This window comes from Patagioenas fasciata, chromosome 12, assembly GCF_037038585.1.
Source record: "Patagioenas fasciata isolate bPatFas1 chromosome 12, bPatFas1.hap1, whole genome shotgun sequence".
NCBI lineage: Eukaryota > Metazoa > Chordata > Aves > Columbiformes > Columbidae > Patagioenas > Patagioenas fasciata.
This window is the reverse complement of record NC_092531.1, coordinates 17,290,691-17,305,804: the sequence shown is the minus strand read 5'-3', so window position 1 is coordinate 17,305,804 and position 15,114 is coordinate 17,290,691. Positions and strand designations below refer to the sequence as shown.

General features: G+C 40.5%; 1 protein-coding gene across 1 annotated transcript in view; it reads right to left on the bottom strand.

Annotated features, from left to right (window-relative positions):
- Positions 1-7,739: 7,739 nt before the first annotated feature.
- Positions 7,740-15,114, bottom strand: part of LOC136106616 (protein FAM169B-like) — a 37,032-nt gene continuing 29,657 nt past the window's right edge. Inside the window, 4 exon segments of the mRNA XM_071813682.1 lie at positions 7,740-8,124; positions 11,055-11,172; positions 12,307-12,385; positions 13,252-13,434. Coding sequence (XP_071669783.1) covers positions 7,906-8,124; positions 11,055-11,172; positions 12,307-12,385; positions 13,252-13,434 — 599 coding nt within the window. The 3' untranslated portion in view covers positions 7,740-7,905.

The following is a 15,114-nucleotide window of genomic DNA, read 5'->3' as shown; positions in this document are numbered from 1 at the left end:
CTCATCGTGCCTTTGCAAATGGCTTGGAAAGCTTTAAAGGAATTTAATAAAGCCCAAAATACATCCTGGCTAATTTCTGCTCACCAGAAGCCACATATCCAAATGGAATTTCTCAACAAGTGGTGCTATTAGTCAGCTCCTAACTTTAGCCTGAGCATCCCTGGGATCAAAGGGCTCCCTCCGCGGGACGCTGGTTCCCACCAACACCCACCCTCAGGACCCAGCGGGGCTCTGATGCCCCGAGCCTGGGCCAGAAAGGCAGGACTGATGGGAACCACCGCGGTGGTTCTGAAAGTGAGGTCAGCATTGGAAAAACAGCAACACAGTTGAGTTTCACCCTGGATGAGTTCCAGCACTCAGGAAAAATTATAGCCGAACTGGCATTATACCATGTGCCTCTGTATCAACTGAGTTCTCTTCTGTGCTTGGTTGTTTTCTTTCCTTTTTTTTTTTTTTTTCAAGCATATATATAAAAGCTGGCAGCCCATGTTTATTTTTAAGTAAGGACAAGCGCATCCAGGCTAAGTCGTTCTGAATCAATTGCAGATACTGGCAGGGTTTTGTGAGGAAAAGCAGACTCGTCTGTGACTCCACGCTACTCCTGGGCAGGATACAAAAGGAGAGAAGCAAAACTGTGCCTGTGCATGAAAAATTGCAGATGAAACCAGGGGACTGTGAAAAATCTGTAACAACAATGAAGAACAACTCAGCCCATGTCATCACCATATGAGCTTGTTGTCCTGGGCAGGGGTTCAACCATGGGATTTGGCAAAGATGATTCTTTCTGATCAGAGTTACACCAATCCACTGCTACAAGTACACAGAATAATCCAGCATCAAAGCTGCCAGGGTTGTATTTCCCAGCATTTCTAGGTCCTCCGCAGCATCATACTGGCTGCCTCCTGCATTTCTCATACTGATGGCTCTTTCCCTTAGCTAGGACTGGTGTTATAGCTTGCCCTGACCCTGCTAAATTAAGAGGGGAATTATCAGTTATGTCCTACCTCCCCTTCAGATCCCATTGCTCGAATGGGAGGGGACAGGGAATCATCTCTGTCATTGTAATTATGGTGCATCAAAGAGACTGGCTGATCTGAGACTAAGACACTGCAAGGCTGTGACCACACAAAAATATGGAGGCAAAAATCAAGCACTTGTAACCAATGTCAGCTCTGTCTTTGGTAGAAACCTTCCTTCCCATTTCTCTGTAGAACCGCAGCACCGCTCTGTAAGCTCAGGCCAGTAAGTCAAAAGCCAGGCAAGGACAGAGCACAGCATGGAACATCCATCTGCTGGAAGCCAAAGGCTCTCTGAAGCTCTGCCTCAGTTACCTCAACGAGTAGAAAGACAGAAGATCCCTCCCTCCCATCCCCAGCACGGCACAGCAACACACTTTGCACTATTTGACAACTCACAAGAACATTACCTACCCAAGTGCCAGTGTCTTTGATGCCTTAACTGTTCAGGCAGGACATGCTAAATATCATCTTGCAGAAACTTCTGATGCCTACAGGGAGCAAGACCCCTTCTTGACCTTTTCTCTTGCTATTTTGCTGGTTTTGTTCTGTGCTTCTCTGAGCTGCTCCTCCATTCCAGATGCACAAAAGAGGTCAAACTAGCAGAGGTGGCCTGTGCCAAAGCCTTTGGCTTCTACCAAGAGGCACTTTAAAAGGAAGATATTTGTACTTGTGACATAGAGCAAAGAGGGACAATGTGTCTTTCACTCCAATTGATTTACCCACCAACCTGCTACGCAAACAAGGATAAAAGCAGCATTTCAGTCTGTATTACAGTAGATGGGCTCTGCATGCAGCATTAGAGAAATAGCTTTAAAAAAAGACTGTGCCGCCCAAGATCTGGAGAGTGTGGGGGAATCAGAAGGCTCTTTTATATCATGCACCTCAAAGACAGCATTTACCTAAAATGCATCTTAGCTCAGACACTTATCAAAGGCTTAGAGGAGGAGGGACATACTAAGCAAGGAGAAACTTAAAAAATTAGTCAGTTAAAGTAACCCTTTTAGGAAGGGGGCTTCTCTTCTCCGTCCCCACTCCTTGCAGTAAGCTGGCAAGGGATTACTGGTTCCAGGTAGGAGGATTGAAGTTACACATCTGTATCTTCTAAAATCAGCATGACATTAATGCCACTAAGCCAAGGCCACTCCTGTTGACCAGAGGGCACACACAGCTCCGAAGTGTTTCTCCTCTTATGGTCACTGACCTTTAACATACCACAGTTCAGAGAGGCTGAGCTATTAACTTACAAATCAGGTATTGGTGAATGAATACCCAATGTACTGCTCATGGTGAACGTAACCGCTCATCTCCTCCTCAAGAATTTAAAAGAAAAACAAAAATTTCAACTTCATCTAAGTGTCAGGTGGCTGGGAGAAAGAATTCTTCCAGATGGAGTTTATTGATCTTCCAAAAATGGAGCCTTCAGTCTAAATTAAACCCAAAAAGATTTCTTAAAAAAAAAACACAGAAAAAATCCTAACAACCTTCAAGACAGAAAAATTCAATAAAGCGAGGATAAAGTCCAAGACAAATAGAGAAGATTAAACTGAGACTTTGTCATCAAGATGCATTGCAAGAGAAAACAATTGAAAAGCAGGTCTAATTACAAACTCCTAATTTTGTCTCCTGTGTACTTAAATTTTATTGCATGTTCATCTGTAACAAGAAATATAAAAAGGAAGGCCCAAGTCACCACCAAACAACTGTAACTGGATGCACTCTTTGTTTATGCAGCTGAGCAATAGATTTGACAAAGTGGAAATTTCATTTGAATATCTTAATTTTGTCTGGTTCTGCAACAGCTTTGATAAGCAAATGCAAAGAAGGATCCAGTGAGGTAATTAAGTTTAAACTGATGCCTCCCTTCCTAATCCATAGGAATGGACACTAAAATGTGATTTGAACCACCCCTAAATGACTCCAAACCTACAGCTGTGTTTTACTGACCTGCCCAGGTTTTCTTTAGGAATGTGGGTCAGTTGGACAGAATCAATCTCAACACGTCAGCTACGCACTCAGCTCTGAGGATGTCACTGAGCCTTCGTTTGGATCCAGTCAATGCAAAGGTGCCAAGTTAGTCGGGTTTTCACACAACTCACCTGTTTTCTCCTACTTTGGCACCTACTTGTAAGGCAGCCTTTTGGATGGTTTCTCCTAATCAAGAAATACAAGTTAAAAGTGTTTTTTTTTTAGAAGTGTTTAGTTTGTATTTCTAAATTTTACACCAAAAAATCACAGCAGAAAGGCAGCATCAGAAGTTTCTGTAAGGTGACTTGTAGCAGATCCTTCAAGAACAGTCCGTGAGTGTCCAAACAGATCCCCTAACACATTAATGTCATCGCAGAGGTGGGAGGGAATTATATTAGCTTGTGTTACTGATGTGATAAACTCTAAGAGTTGTACAGAGCTCCCACCATTTAGCAGACAGATGTATCACGTCACACTAATCATGGGGTGTGATACTGCAGGCCTGTAGGACTGGAAAATCACCCTAAAAATAGAGTTAGCATTGGGCTTTCAAAGAGCAAATGAAAGAACAGAGAATGACTTGCTTCAAAATGCTTCCACTACAATCTTTGATTAGGATGGAGAGCTGCCTTTAACGTACAACTTTATATTTGCACTGAAGTTTTATTATATCAATTAGACTAAATATTAAACATTTTTAAAATTTAAAATTAAGATTAGATTAAAACATCTGCTTACTTAATTTGCTCTTCCCTTCTTTGGAATGGTCATGTATAAAACACAGTAGCAAAGGAAGGAACTTAGCCTTTAGGACCAATATAAACCATCCTTGCTTTTCCAATGCTGAGAATATTAACAGCATATTATATGGCATCTGCTATTACATTAAAAAAAAATAAAAGTGCTCAGAAGTACTTTGAAGCAAAGTATGTAATAGGCAAGAGAAGGGTCCGAAAATTAGACAGTCAAGTTATTTGAGCAGAGAATCACGTAGTGCTGGAAAACCACAAAATACAATGGGGCAAAGTCCCACTCAGGCTTCCTGATGAGCCAAGGGTAAGAAGGGACAGGAGCTGAGTCCAGGCTGTACCTAGTGCTACTCTGTGATCTCACTTTGGCTTCCCAAACACTTCAAAACCTCAACCCCAGGCCCACTCGAGAGAAACTCCACCAATACAAGACGACTGAATGGTCGAGAGAAACTCCACCGATACAACAAGATTGAATGGCAAACACAAGACAGGCTTTACCACACCCTCCCCCTCTTTTCTCTGATCGGGTAACATTCCTTTGAAGAAGTCAAGCCAACCAGTGATGTATTTACACCTTGGGCACCGTCTCAAACACCCAAGAGACGATGACAATGTTAAGCTATGTAATGGTGCCATCTCGTGGTAATACTAAAGATGATGCTGGATCAAGCATATTTTCACTAGTACGCTGCAGCCGTTGTGGTCGTTAAACACCTTAAAACAGATACCTCTTAATTCCTCCCTGTCATTTTAAGTTTTACGGGGCACGTTCATCATTAAGACACCCGCAAGCACAAAAGATGCCGTGACAATTTACAATCAGAGGTCACAGCAGCTGGGAAATACTAACCCGTAACGGTTAGCGTGATCGTAACTGGAACTGGGTCTCTGATGATGTTCAGGCTCCTAAGAGGAATTTGAAGAATTTAAAATCTCTCTGAGAGGTCAAGAATAATAAATCAAGGCCAGGAAAATCTGCCTCACAGAGACAGATTCAAAAACCAGTGCTGTTCACTGATGTCATGATGGGACCACAAAGTATCCATCACCACACTGAAGGAATCTTGATAGTATCAGAGCCATAGTTCAGCATTAAAAAGAAAAACAAAATCCATCATAAGAGACTAAACCATAATTAATTCAGACAAAAAACCAAACATGGGTGCACTTGTAAACACAAAACTTGAAGAACAACTTGCCAAGGAACGTGTCATTTTTCCCACTGCCCAACATTTGAAAACCAAACTGTCAAATTAGAACAATCTTTCTAAAGGATGGGTTGTTTCAAGCAAAACCAATGATTTTTGATATAGCAACTATGCATGAAATTGTCTGGCTTACATTATGTGAATCATCGTGACAGATTAATGTAATGAAATTTCTAGCCTTAAAATCGATATGTTTGCTTTTCTTTAGAGCAATTCAAATACTTCATTTAGCCGGCACACACCCACCCAGACCACTAACACTGATGTCCATGACTAACACCTTACTTGTAGACCAGATTGACGTGTCTATGCTTATAAGAACAACAGGTACAAATTTCCTTTCAGCAGATCTGCTGTTTCTTTGACACACACACTTACCTCTTTGTGTCCTAAGCAGAAATACCATCGTGTCAAGCCACAGCCACCAGAGTGTAGATTCAGAGGAAGAATAAATCCAGGGTTTTGAAAACCTAACTCCAAAATCCAGAATGCTCCTTCAAGCCTTTGCCAACCTCTCCAGCACTCTGAACCATCCTACTCTTGAGTAAATGCAGATTTCTTTTAAACAAAATAACTTCCACTGTGAGAAAAAGATGTTAGTGCTGTTGGGTTTGGTTTTTTTTACCTGTTATGTTCTACTAAGACAGCGAAGATACGGGATCTGGTTTTGCTTCAGACCTCCTTAGGATTCGTGTGATCTCACTAAGAAGTGCTTCAGACTGCCAAGAACAAGTTGCAGGTCCAAGCTTCTAAATTAATCAAATACCTTACAGTACAAATTTAAACAAACACCCAATATTCAGACTTATTGCTCTATAAGCCAGCATTTCTGAAATAATAGCATATCTTCCTGCAACCCATAGTCCAGTAGTTTAGTACTGTTAAGTAGCACCTCAGAACTCCTGCCTCTGGTTCTTTCCTGGATATAGGCAATGGGCAAATGACTGTGCCCTCTTATTCTGCTGTACCAAGCCATCTGCCAACGTCAGCTCATCAAATGTCAGTAAAATGGCTGTTAATGCAGCCGGTGGATCACTGGATAACAGAGAGGTGAAACAGAAATTCAGCTTGGGGATATTAAAAAATTGCTGTTTTTTCCTCTGACTCAAACTGTCCTTAGATATAGAATCAATTTAATCAAATTAGGTGTCTGGCCATTCTGCACACAGCACCTTATCCATCTTCTTTATTCTAACACAAATTCATATAGAGTTTCCTAGGGCTTTCTTAGATAAAATTTTGTTGAAAGATTTAAATCAGATTAAACTTCTTAAGTTCCCACTTGTTGGATCAACTCCAGTTTACCTCACCTTAATAATTACAATGTAGGCTGTTACGTGCAAACTAGACATGAGGCCAGTCTGCTAGGCTACCGCAACTCCAGAATTGGCTTTCATGAGACATACAATCATCTTCTATCACAAGAGTATTGCAACTCTTCACAAATATTGTGTTTTAAAAGACAAAAAAAAAAAGGTAGGAATGTAGGCTGCTGCACAGGAGGACACTGAGTTTCTAGCAGTCTTTACAGCATGCTCTTTGTGACTTGATAAATCAACAACCTGCAGAGGAACTGATTATAAAGTTAGCCCTAAATGCGTTCTCTTTGAGACAAGAGAACCATAGCAACATGATTAAGTCTGGCACACAATTCAGTGTTTTAATTCTCTTGGCAAAAACGTGTAAGTTCCAATTATAGCTTTTTCTTGCTTTTTTTTCCTTTTTGAAGTGATGCCTAGAAAGGTCTGATTTTGATGTGTCTCGGGCATATGGTTTACTGAGCAGCTCAAGAGGGGAGGAGTTCCTTGGATACATGAATAAACGTTGTTTAAACATAACCTTAAACAAAAACAGGGTGACAGGGCTATGTGTGAGCCATTATGCCATACAGGGGGGAAATACACATTCCTACAGTGTACCCACAATGTCTGCCTACAGAACTGTCTCCCTGGAAATGCTGGATTAGCTTCTGGAAAGAAACAGCTACCTCTCCTTCTTCCAAGGCACCCACTTAAGAATTACAGGCTGCCAAATCTATTCAGACCCTACTGCTTGTTCTCTGCTGAGCCTCCCTCTTTGCAAAGCCTTCTCTGCCACTGGATGAAAGATCTGATCCTTATGAGTTTCACCTGTAATCATTAACACAACATTCAAGCTTTAAAAATGCCTCAGTTTAAAAAAAAAAAAAATCTAATACAGAACCAGCTTGTGGTGAAAGAACAAAATTTCTTTACCAAGCCATAACATGAGTAATCTAGTGAAATACATTATACTTCCAAGTTAACGAAATAGAAAACATTAGTAAAGAGCCTACAGGAAATAAAACAATATGTAAATGCAATATGTAAACTGCACAATGTTCTACACCCTGAACTTACACACAGAATGATCACAGTGCCTGAATTTAAAGGCAGTTTGAGGCCTGTAGTTTCTTCATTCTTCTTCTCTGTACCAAACTTTTCCTGCAGTAATGGAGTTTTTATGGCATCCTGTCGACCACAGGGCTTAAGGCAGATTTTTCTGCTAAAAAAGCTCAAATGACAGCAATTCAAGATCAATTGTTCTCTTTGAAAGGACGGTTACAGCTGTCATTCTGATACCAACGTGTGTTGCGGTATCTCTCTTCCATAATGCAGGATGTGGTTTCCATAGAAATATCTTCTTACATCAGGATCTACAAGTCCTCCAATTATTCCCTTTTGGACATGCAATCCAATAAAATCTTTTCAGAGCAGGGAAATAACTAAGCTCAAGCACTACTTAATTACTTGGTGAGAAGAAAAAGAAAAGGACAATTAGCAAACAAAAGCTTTATTTAAAACAAAATACAAGATGGAGAACACATGTCTCACAAAAAAATTACATCTTACCTGAAGAAATCTCTCCAGTGTTGCAAATGATGAACAGTCAGTTACAATTTTTAAGACCACACTGAGATTTTGCTGAAATGTGAAAGTGCAATTATGGTATAAATCTGAATTGTTTCATGGCCTTGTCTCCAACTAAGGCCCCAGGGCCTGCTCTTTTTCTGAATCCTTTGCATTGCTGATTCTTGTCTGCATCTTGTTCTACGTGCTCTTGTGCAGGATCCTGCCAGTTTAGAGTCCCTGCTGCTGTGTCATCTCTTCTTTCTGCAGCACCTCCAGACACTTTCCCAACACCAGGAATGTATTCAACGCCCTGAAATCAGAACCAAGACAGCGGGAACACCAAATTATACACAAACAACATAAACAGTGACTTGATCCTAATATAAAATGCCTCTGTCCACCAATAAATGTGAAAGGCAAGAAATTCAGCTGCGCAGTTTGCACGGAACAGCTTCATTCCTGCTGTCCTGCCTGAGTCCCCAGAAGTGTCAGCATAAAGAAAACTGGGAGAACACAAAGTCTTGATCTGGCTGGGTGGGCTCCGAAGCCGGGATCGCAGCACAGAACGCAAGAGCACGCACGGCAGGGGCCGGTGCTGTCACAGCTCCCCCAGGAGACCCACGCCTGAAGAAAACAAACTGATTTAATCGTTGTGCGGCAACCAAAATGTGCTGGGGAAACAACCCCTACAGCTCTTTGTTTTGCTTCCACTCGTCTCTCTTTTTCTTTATTACTTGAAAAAAAAAGTGATTTGTTTTCTCTGATGCATGTTCCCCTAACTAGGCTTAGGCTTCATTCGAAGCTCTCAGCCTGTTTTAGGCATCCATCCTGCAAAAAAATAAGCACAGCCAGATCAGCAGCTCAGTAGTGGGATAAAATAATTAGGACTGTAAAGACCTTGGCTTACTCATTCTAAAGGTGTCACACTCAGGCCCCTGTATAGGCACAGGAAAAATCACAGTCCAGTTCAGAAAGCCACTGTACATGCAAACCTTGGAATGTACTGTATGCCAGCTTGGTTACATTTCCCTTTTCTCAGTAAGGATAAAACGAAAACAGTTAGTAAAATCTATCCTGTACTCTTTAGCCTCTCGAACTGCATAGGTATATATATTAGCTATATGAATCAATTACATGTGTGTGTATATATGTAACTACGATTAGCTATATAAACCTATGGGTCAGCAGCAAAAAAACACCTATAAGTTGTCTGTGATGATCTCTCATATTTAAACCTCAGTACTTCACTAAAAAGGGAGAAGACCACCAATGAAAAAGCAAGTCATAAAATAGCAAATTAGTCACTATTTTACTTATCAGGTCCACATCTGACTGCCTGGCTTATACTGGTCTGGAAGTCTGCTTCAGGCACTGGAGAAATCTGGTGAATAGTTTGGCCCCAGAAAAAGATTAAAAAGGAAAAAAAAATAGCAGAGTTTCGCGGCAATTTTAGTTTAAACAATACACCAGAATAAGTCGCCTGAATGCTACCTTCAATGCCTTTTGCCTTGTTTTTGCTAAGTAACCACACCAGAGCGCCTGATGACACTATCACAAAAGACTACGGTGAACAACTGGAAAGGAAAAGTCTCTGGGACTTCCTTAGCTCGAAAGTTCTGCTAAATAGATAATCCACTCATCTCTTAGACCAGGAAAACCCATATCCCTTCCTCTCAGAAAATGCAGACATTTGATCAATTCAGATGAAGGATTATAAGCAACCACTGGAAATTTCTTTTAATTCTTGTCTAGTCTGCTTATTTTTTGCATTAGCTTTGCATTTACATGCTTTGTGTATATTACTGAACTACTTCAAAACAGCTCAATTCCGTGTATGGTGGATTTAGCAACTAGTAGCAAATGATGTTAAATTATTTCTTTTCCTCCAGTCAGCCCCAGAAGAAAAATGTCTCTATGTTCCTGTCACTGAGACTATTTGCTGTAAATAAACATCTCCATTTTTCAAACAATAAGAATTAATTCAGAATGAACGATTGCAGCTATGTGTGACATGCTAAAGAGTTTTATTTTATAGATGTATGTATACATGCAGACAGAAATATGTGTGTATATATACCTATGTGCCTGTGTATCTGTGCACACCCAAACTGAAGGATCAGTTGCAGCAAACAGCATGCTGCAGTTTATCTGTCCTGCCACTAGATGCAGCCACATAGCCTTGCAAAATTTAAAATTCTGACCTCAGGGTTATAGAAACCTTTTTTGGAATATCTATGATTGCAGAATTCTTACAACATTAACAATATTCAATCCTGACTACTGAGGAAAAAAGGTCATATGAGAGAAGTTTCGGTATTTCTTCTCAATTTTGTTCTAAAACATAGCACTGCAAATGTCAACGGCGATCTGAGAAATCACAGCAGAGTAAGATTTGTCTGTTTTCATGGTTGTTGCCATAGATCCAGACTGGAGCTGATAATATTGAATTACATTGTGTTTTGCTTTCTGCATAACTGAGCAAGCAGGAATGAAGCAGTATGTTCCCAAGATGTACATGCCCTGAAGATCTAAATGATCGTGCTTGTTTGGAACAGGCAAGGAGTCAACTCCAGTGCTCTTCATTCTATGCCACATCACTTTCCTCTCAGTCTCCCAACACGACAACTCTGGAAACACAACTTTCGCTTTACGGGTATGGTAAGCAGCACACTAGGTCTGGTGATAAAGGATTCCTGCACTCAGAAAAATGCTTCTGTTTTACCTACTATTGACAGATAGCATGAAGCCCTGGAAAATTCTCGTGTTATTTCCTCACCAAGTACCACACGGAGTTATGCAGGAGTAACGCTGCCTTTAGGACAAAGCAAAATCAGGCAAACCCTCTTTTACGGTGTTATCTGTCCTGTACTCTGTTGGTATTTCCATGGGTGCATAATAGACAGTACAGGGATAATACAAGGACAAGAACTACACAAGTAGATTTCATATTTAAAACAGATATAATAAATGTATTAGACACTGTTTTAAATACTCTTTTTATAGTGAGTTGATTTTGCACTGAAAATGGATGAACTAAAGCCTGTTCGGCACGTTCAATGTAAAGTCATGCCCAGTGAGCTGTGCACCAGAGTGGAGAATGTAATTAAAAAAGCAGATTTTTATTATACATTTTAGTGCCAAATTCACTCCCTCCTTCTCCCTTTCACTGTAAAGACTACATTGCAATTCATAATCCATATAAATATATATAAACACACACATCTCATTTCTGCTTTATACCTTCCCTCCTTCTTTCTGGAGATACGTCTCATTTACGTGCGGAACTGGCCAAGGCACTTCCCAGGCCTCACGTGTATTTTTTACTGACAACCATTCTGGTGGAATTGTATTTACCCATCTTTTGGGTCATTTCTCTTTGTTTGTTTGTTTTTGTAGAAGACTGCAAAAGAAGAAAGAAAAAAGCATACTCTCCTCCAGGATCTGCTTTCTGTTTGCTGATCTGATCACAGTTCTCTTCAATTGCCATTAATAAACTTGAACTTAGCAAGATGGATTAAAGGAAAGAGCAACACCAGTTTTTGTTGGTTTAAAGCAGGAGGAACATAAATATAACAGCTTCAGAGGAACTCAGCCTAGGGCTAAATTCTGACTTAACTCTCCTGTGGGGTGCTGCAGACAAGATGAAACACGATGTCTCAACTGAAGGTCCCAAGCCAGTACAAAGCAGGACAAATGTGGGAAGGCATGGGAGCAATTTGCTCCGCAGCACTCCTCACTGTGCTTCCAGAACGAGACAATGTCTGTCCTTCTTTTGGAACCCAACGCTTATCACAGCTTGTGTGCTCGCAGCTGAGGGGCCTGTCTGGATCCCCAACCCAGCCGAACAGATTACATCAACAAGATCCCCACACGAGCCGCCAAAAGGTCTACTCTGTCGCTATCTTTTGTGAATTCAGTAGAAAATAATCCCAGCGAGAAGGCCTCACCCTGTAGGAGAGTACTCCGAATCTGCCAAAAGCCATAATGAAGATGCTTGTGTTTCCATCCAAGCATGGTATTGGCAGCAAATTGAAGCTAATTAAACAAACTGCCCATTGGTCATACAAATTTCTGCTTTGTAATAATTTCAGAGAAACCCCTCTCTATAACCCACATATTGTGTTGTACAACAGGAATTTTTGGGGCTAATTTCTACCCTGCTGTATGTGCACTGCAATGGGAGTTATAGCCAGTTTATGCCAAGACTGTGCTTTTTCACTACCTCTCAGATGGTCTGTAGTTCAATTTCATTACCTCATAATTTCTAAGAATTGTCCCATTTACTGGGAAAAGACCAGTGAACAGGACTACACACTCGGTAGTTTCTCCATTTGCAAACAACAGAGAAACCACCTATATATTATCACTACCTAATCCTTGATTTTATTTCTTATCTTTATGTAACTAACATGGCCAAGTTCACACTGTTTATTTTAACTGATCCCCTGAACTGGATGGCTTCATCTGAGTTTGTAACCAGATATTCACTTACTGGCTCCAGTCTCCTGGTGCTTCTACCTCCCACAGTCACTTCTGCTCCTTGGGATAAGTCTGCAAGAATTTCTGGCAAACTGAATAGGAGAAACCAAGGAGTAAAAGCATGAATGAGTGAAAAGTTCAGTGGAAGAGGGAGCATATTTTATCCCAGAAATTCTCTGAGACCTACTTTCATTAGTTCCTTTGGAAATCTTTTCTCCTTTCTTCTCATCTTCCTTTTTTTTTTTCTCCTATAAGCTGAGGCTTATAGGAAAAGTCTACATGGAATGACCTAAACAGGCAAGAGTGAATGACCATATACCATAAAGAGAGGAACTTTAGGAAAAAATATTGTCCTAAAGAAAACAGTTCTACAAATAACGTGAGCACAGATCTTTTGTGTAGATTTTTACTAGCAAAACCAAACTTCAACTCAACACAGAGAAGATATATAACTACTTAATGACCTTTTAAAAGTGCCAAATGTTCAAAGACAGTTGATCTGAAACAAGTACTGCTGTGACAGGATGAATGAGCAGAGCCCAGGTATATGGCTTATTAAATCTCATTTTTTACAAGTGCAGTATCTACAAGAGCATTATGTGTACAGCATAGGCTTGAGAACATCTTATGATTCCTTTCCCTCTGGTGTTAAGTAAAAGTGGTAAGTCACTTTCTAGGGCAATAACACAGTTCTATTTCTAAGAGAGAGTAAGATAAGAATGCAAAAGACCAAGCAGGATGAGTTCATGCCTCTCCTTGTCTTACTTGAGCATTGGCTTACCTTTCTACAGGAAATTCCAGATATCTGAAGAAAAGTAACCAACTGCACACAGACAACAGTTCATTTCAGACAAGTGCACTGAACTCTTACACAGTCCAGAAAATCCTACCAAGACCACACTGAAATGTATGCATTATACATAACCCTTACCTAACATCTCCACATCAAGCTATTTACCTTGATACATGGCAGCAGAAATAGGGCAGCTGATCCCCAAGGCATCCTCAGCCATGAAAGACTGACAGAAATCATGCAGCATTTTCATCCCTAGGCCACCTCTTCCGTACTTTCTCCGGAAAAATACAGTATCCAAAGCTGGCAGCAAGTAACATTGACTGGTCGTACTATCACACGGGCTCCCTGAAAGCAGACAGGAAAAAAACCATTCATTTGAAAACAGAACTGGTATTGCTGCACTAACCGCTGTGTGATTCCGGCCACAATTACTGCCTGGCACCTTCCACAGGCTACGAGGATGACCCCCACTGCAGTGCATTTGCACAGACAGTGTGACAGTTGCAGGAGGAAAATTTGTGCCACCAAACTCAGAGAAGCTGCTTAACATGCACTTGACAGGTCTCACCATATTTTCCAGACTCCGATTCTTCATAATCAGACTATGTAGGTACCCAGGCAACATACACAGGAAAGTTCACTGAAAAGATATAACTAGGCTATAGCCAAAGAGCAGCTTAGGTTCAACCTTACACCGCAGAACACAGAAGTCACACCTCTGTAGGAAGAAAAGACGTTAATTAAGGCATTTGGGTAAAAGCCATAAATAACTGAGTTGTGCATTAAGAAAGTGCTGTAAGTGCTCCTTTGTAAGTCACTTGATTTCTACTGAGTGGTAACTTATCATGCACGTTCAAGCTTCTAATTCATCACTTGAACTACTATCAGCATTAAACTACAGTTTTCACTCAGGGGTGGTCATTGCTAATAAAAACAATTCAGTCACTTGATATCACAGGGACATGACATAATGCTCCACATGCAGACATTATACAGACTCGAGTATAAGCCTCCGAACTATTAGAACTCAGTTCTCAGTGAAAACTGTGAAAGAAAAAAAAAATTAGAACCAGGGGATTTATTTTGCAATAATGTATGGTAAACTCAAATGGGAGTCAAGAGAAAGTTGTTTAAGAACAGACATCCAGGGTGCAAATTTCAATGCTCATTCTAAAAAACTTAGGGTCCTGTTAGCAAGTCATTGTACAACTTCCATACAGTGCAGAACACCACAAAAAGCATTCAACCCTGAAGTGAATGACCAACATCAGTTCACCAAATACCCACATATAGGATAAGGTCACCATACAAACAGCGTGCTGACTTATTTTCATTTTTAGAAAATATTTATAAAAGTTTTATGCTGCTCCTCTCTGAGTACATGGCAGTTTAAATAGAAATGGATGTACCAGCTTTTATAACAGAAAAAGATTACACTTTCTTACTTTGTTGCTTAAATTTCATTAAGACCTGCTTGGTTTTCTTTACCACATACTAGTGTGCCATACAGTCTAGTTTTCAGTGTCTTGAGACATGAAACTTTCATCACTTCACTAAAACCTGTTTCACAGCTTCCCAAATCTCCTTATTGTATGGCCATTCCTACATTCCAGTATAAGGCTTCTACTTAATACAGCTGTTTTTTTCTTCATCACATCCCTATAGCTATCTCAAACTGAGAACTACATCTGTTCCTGGAGCTGGTGTCTTGTACCTTTTCCCGATACTTGCCAGGCCTCACTTTGATTACTGTCTTTTCTACTATGCCGATTCAGTAGAACGTACGTGACTACGTTTAATTCTAGACCCTGAACTGTCAAGGCTGTAGATCTCCATATAGCAAGAATCCACGATACACGTACTCAGCCACACAAGAGTATATAGCTACAGAACTAATCCGTTCATATCCAGGCTTGGTCTGTCCCTGCTTAATCGAAGTGCACGCTTAACTTCAAACACATGTTCAAGCACATTGTTGGAAGAGGATGGTTTGCGGTGCTGTTTATAACTTTTCAATATTTGTAA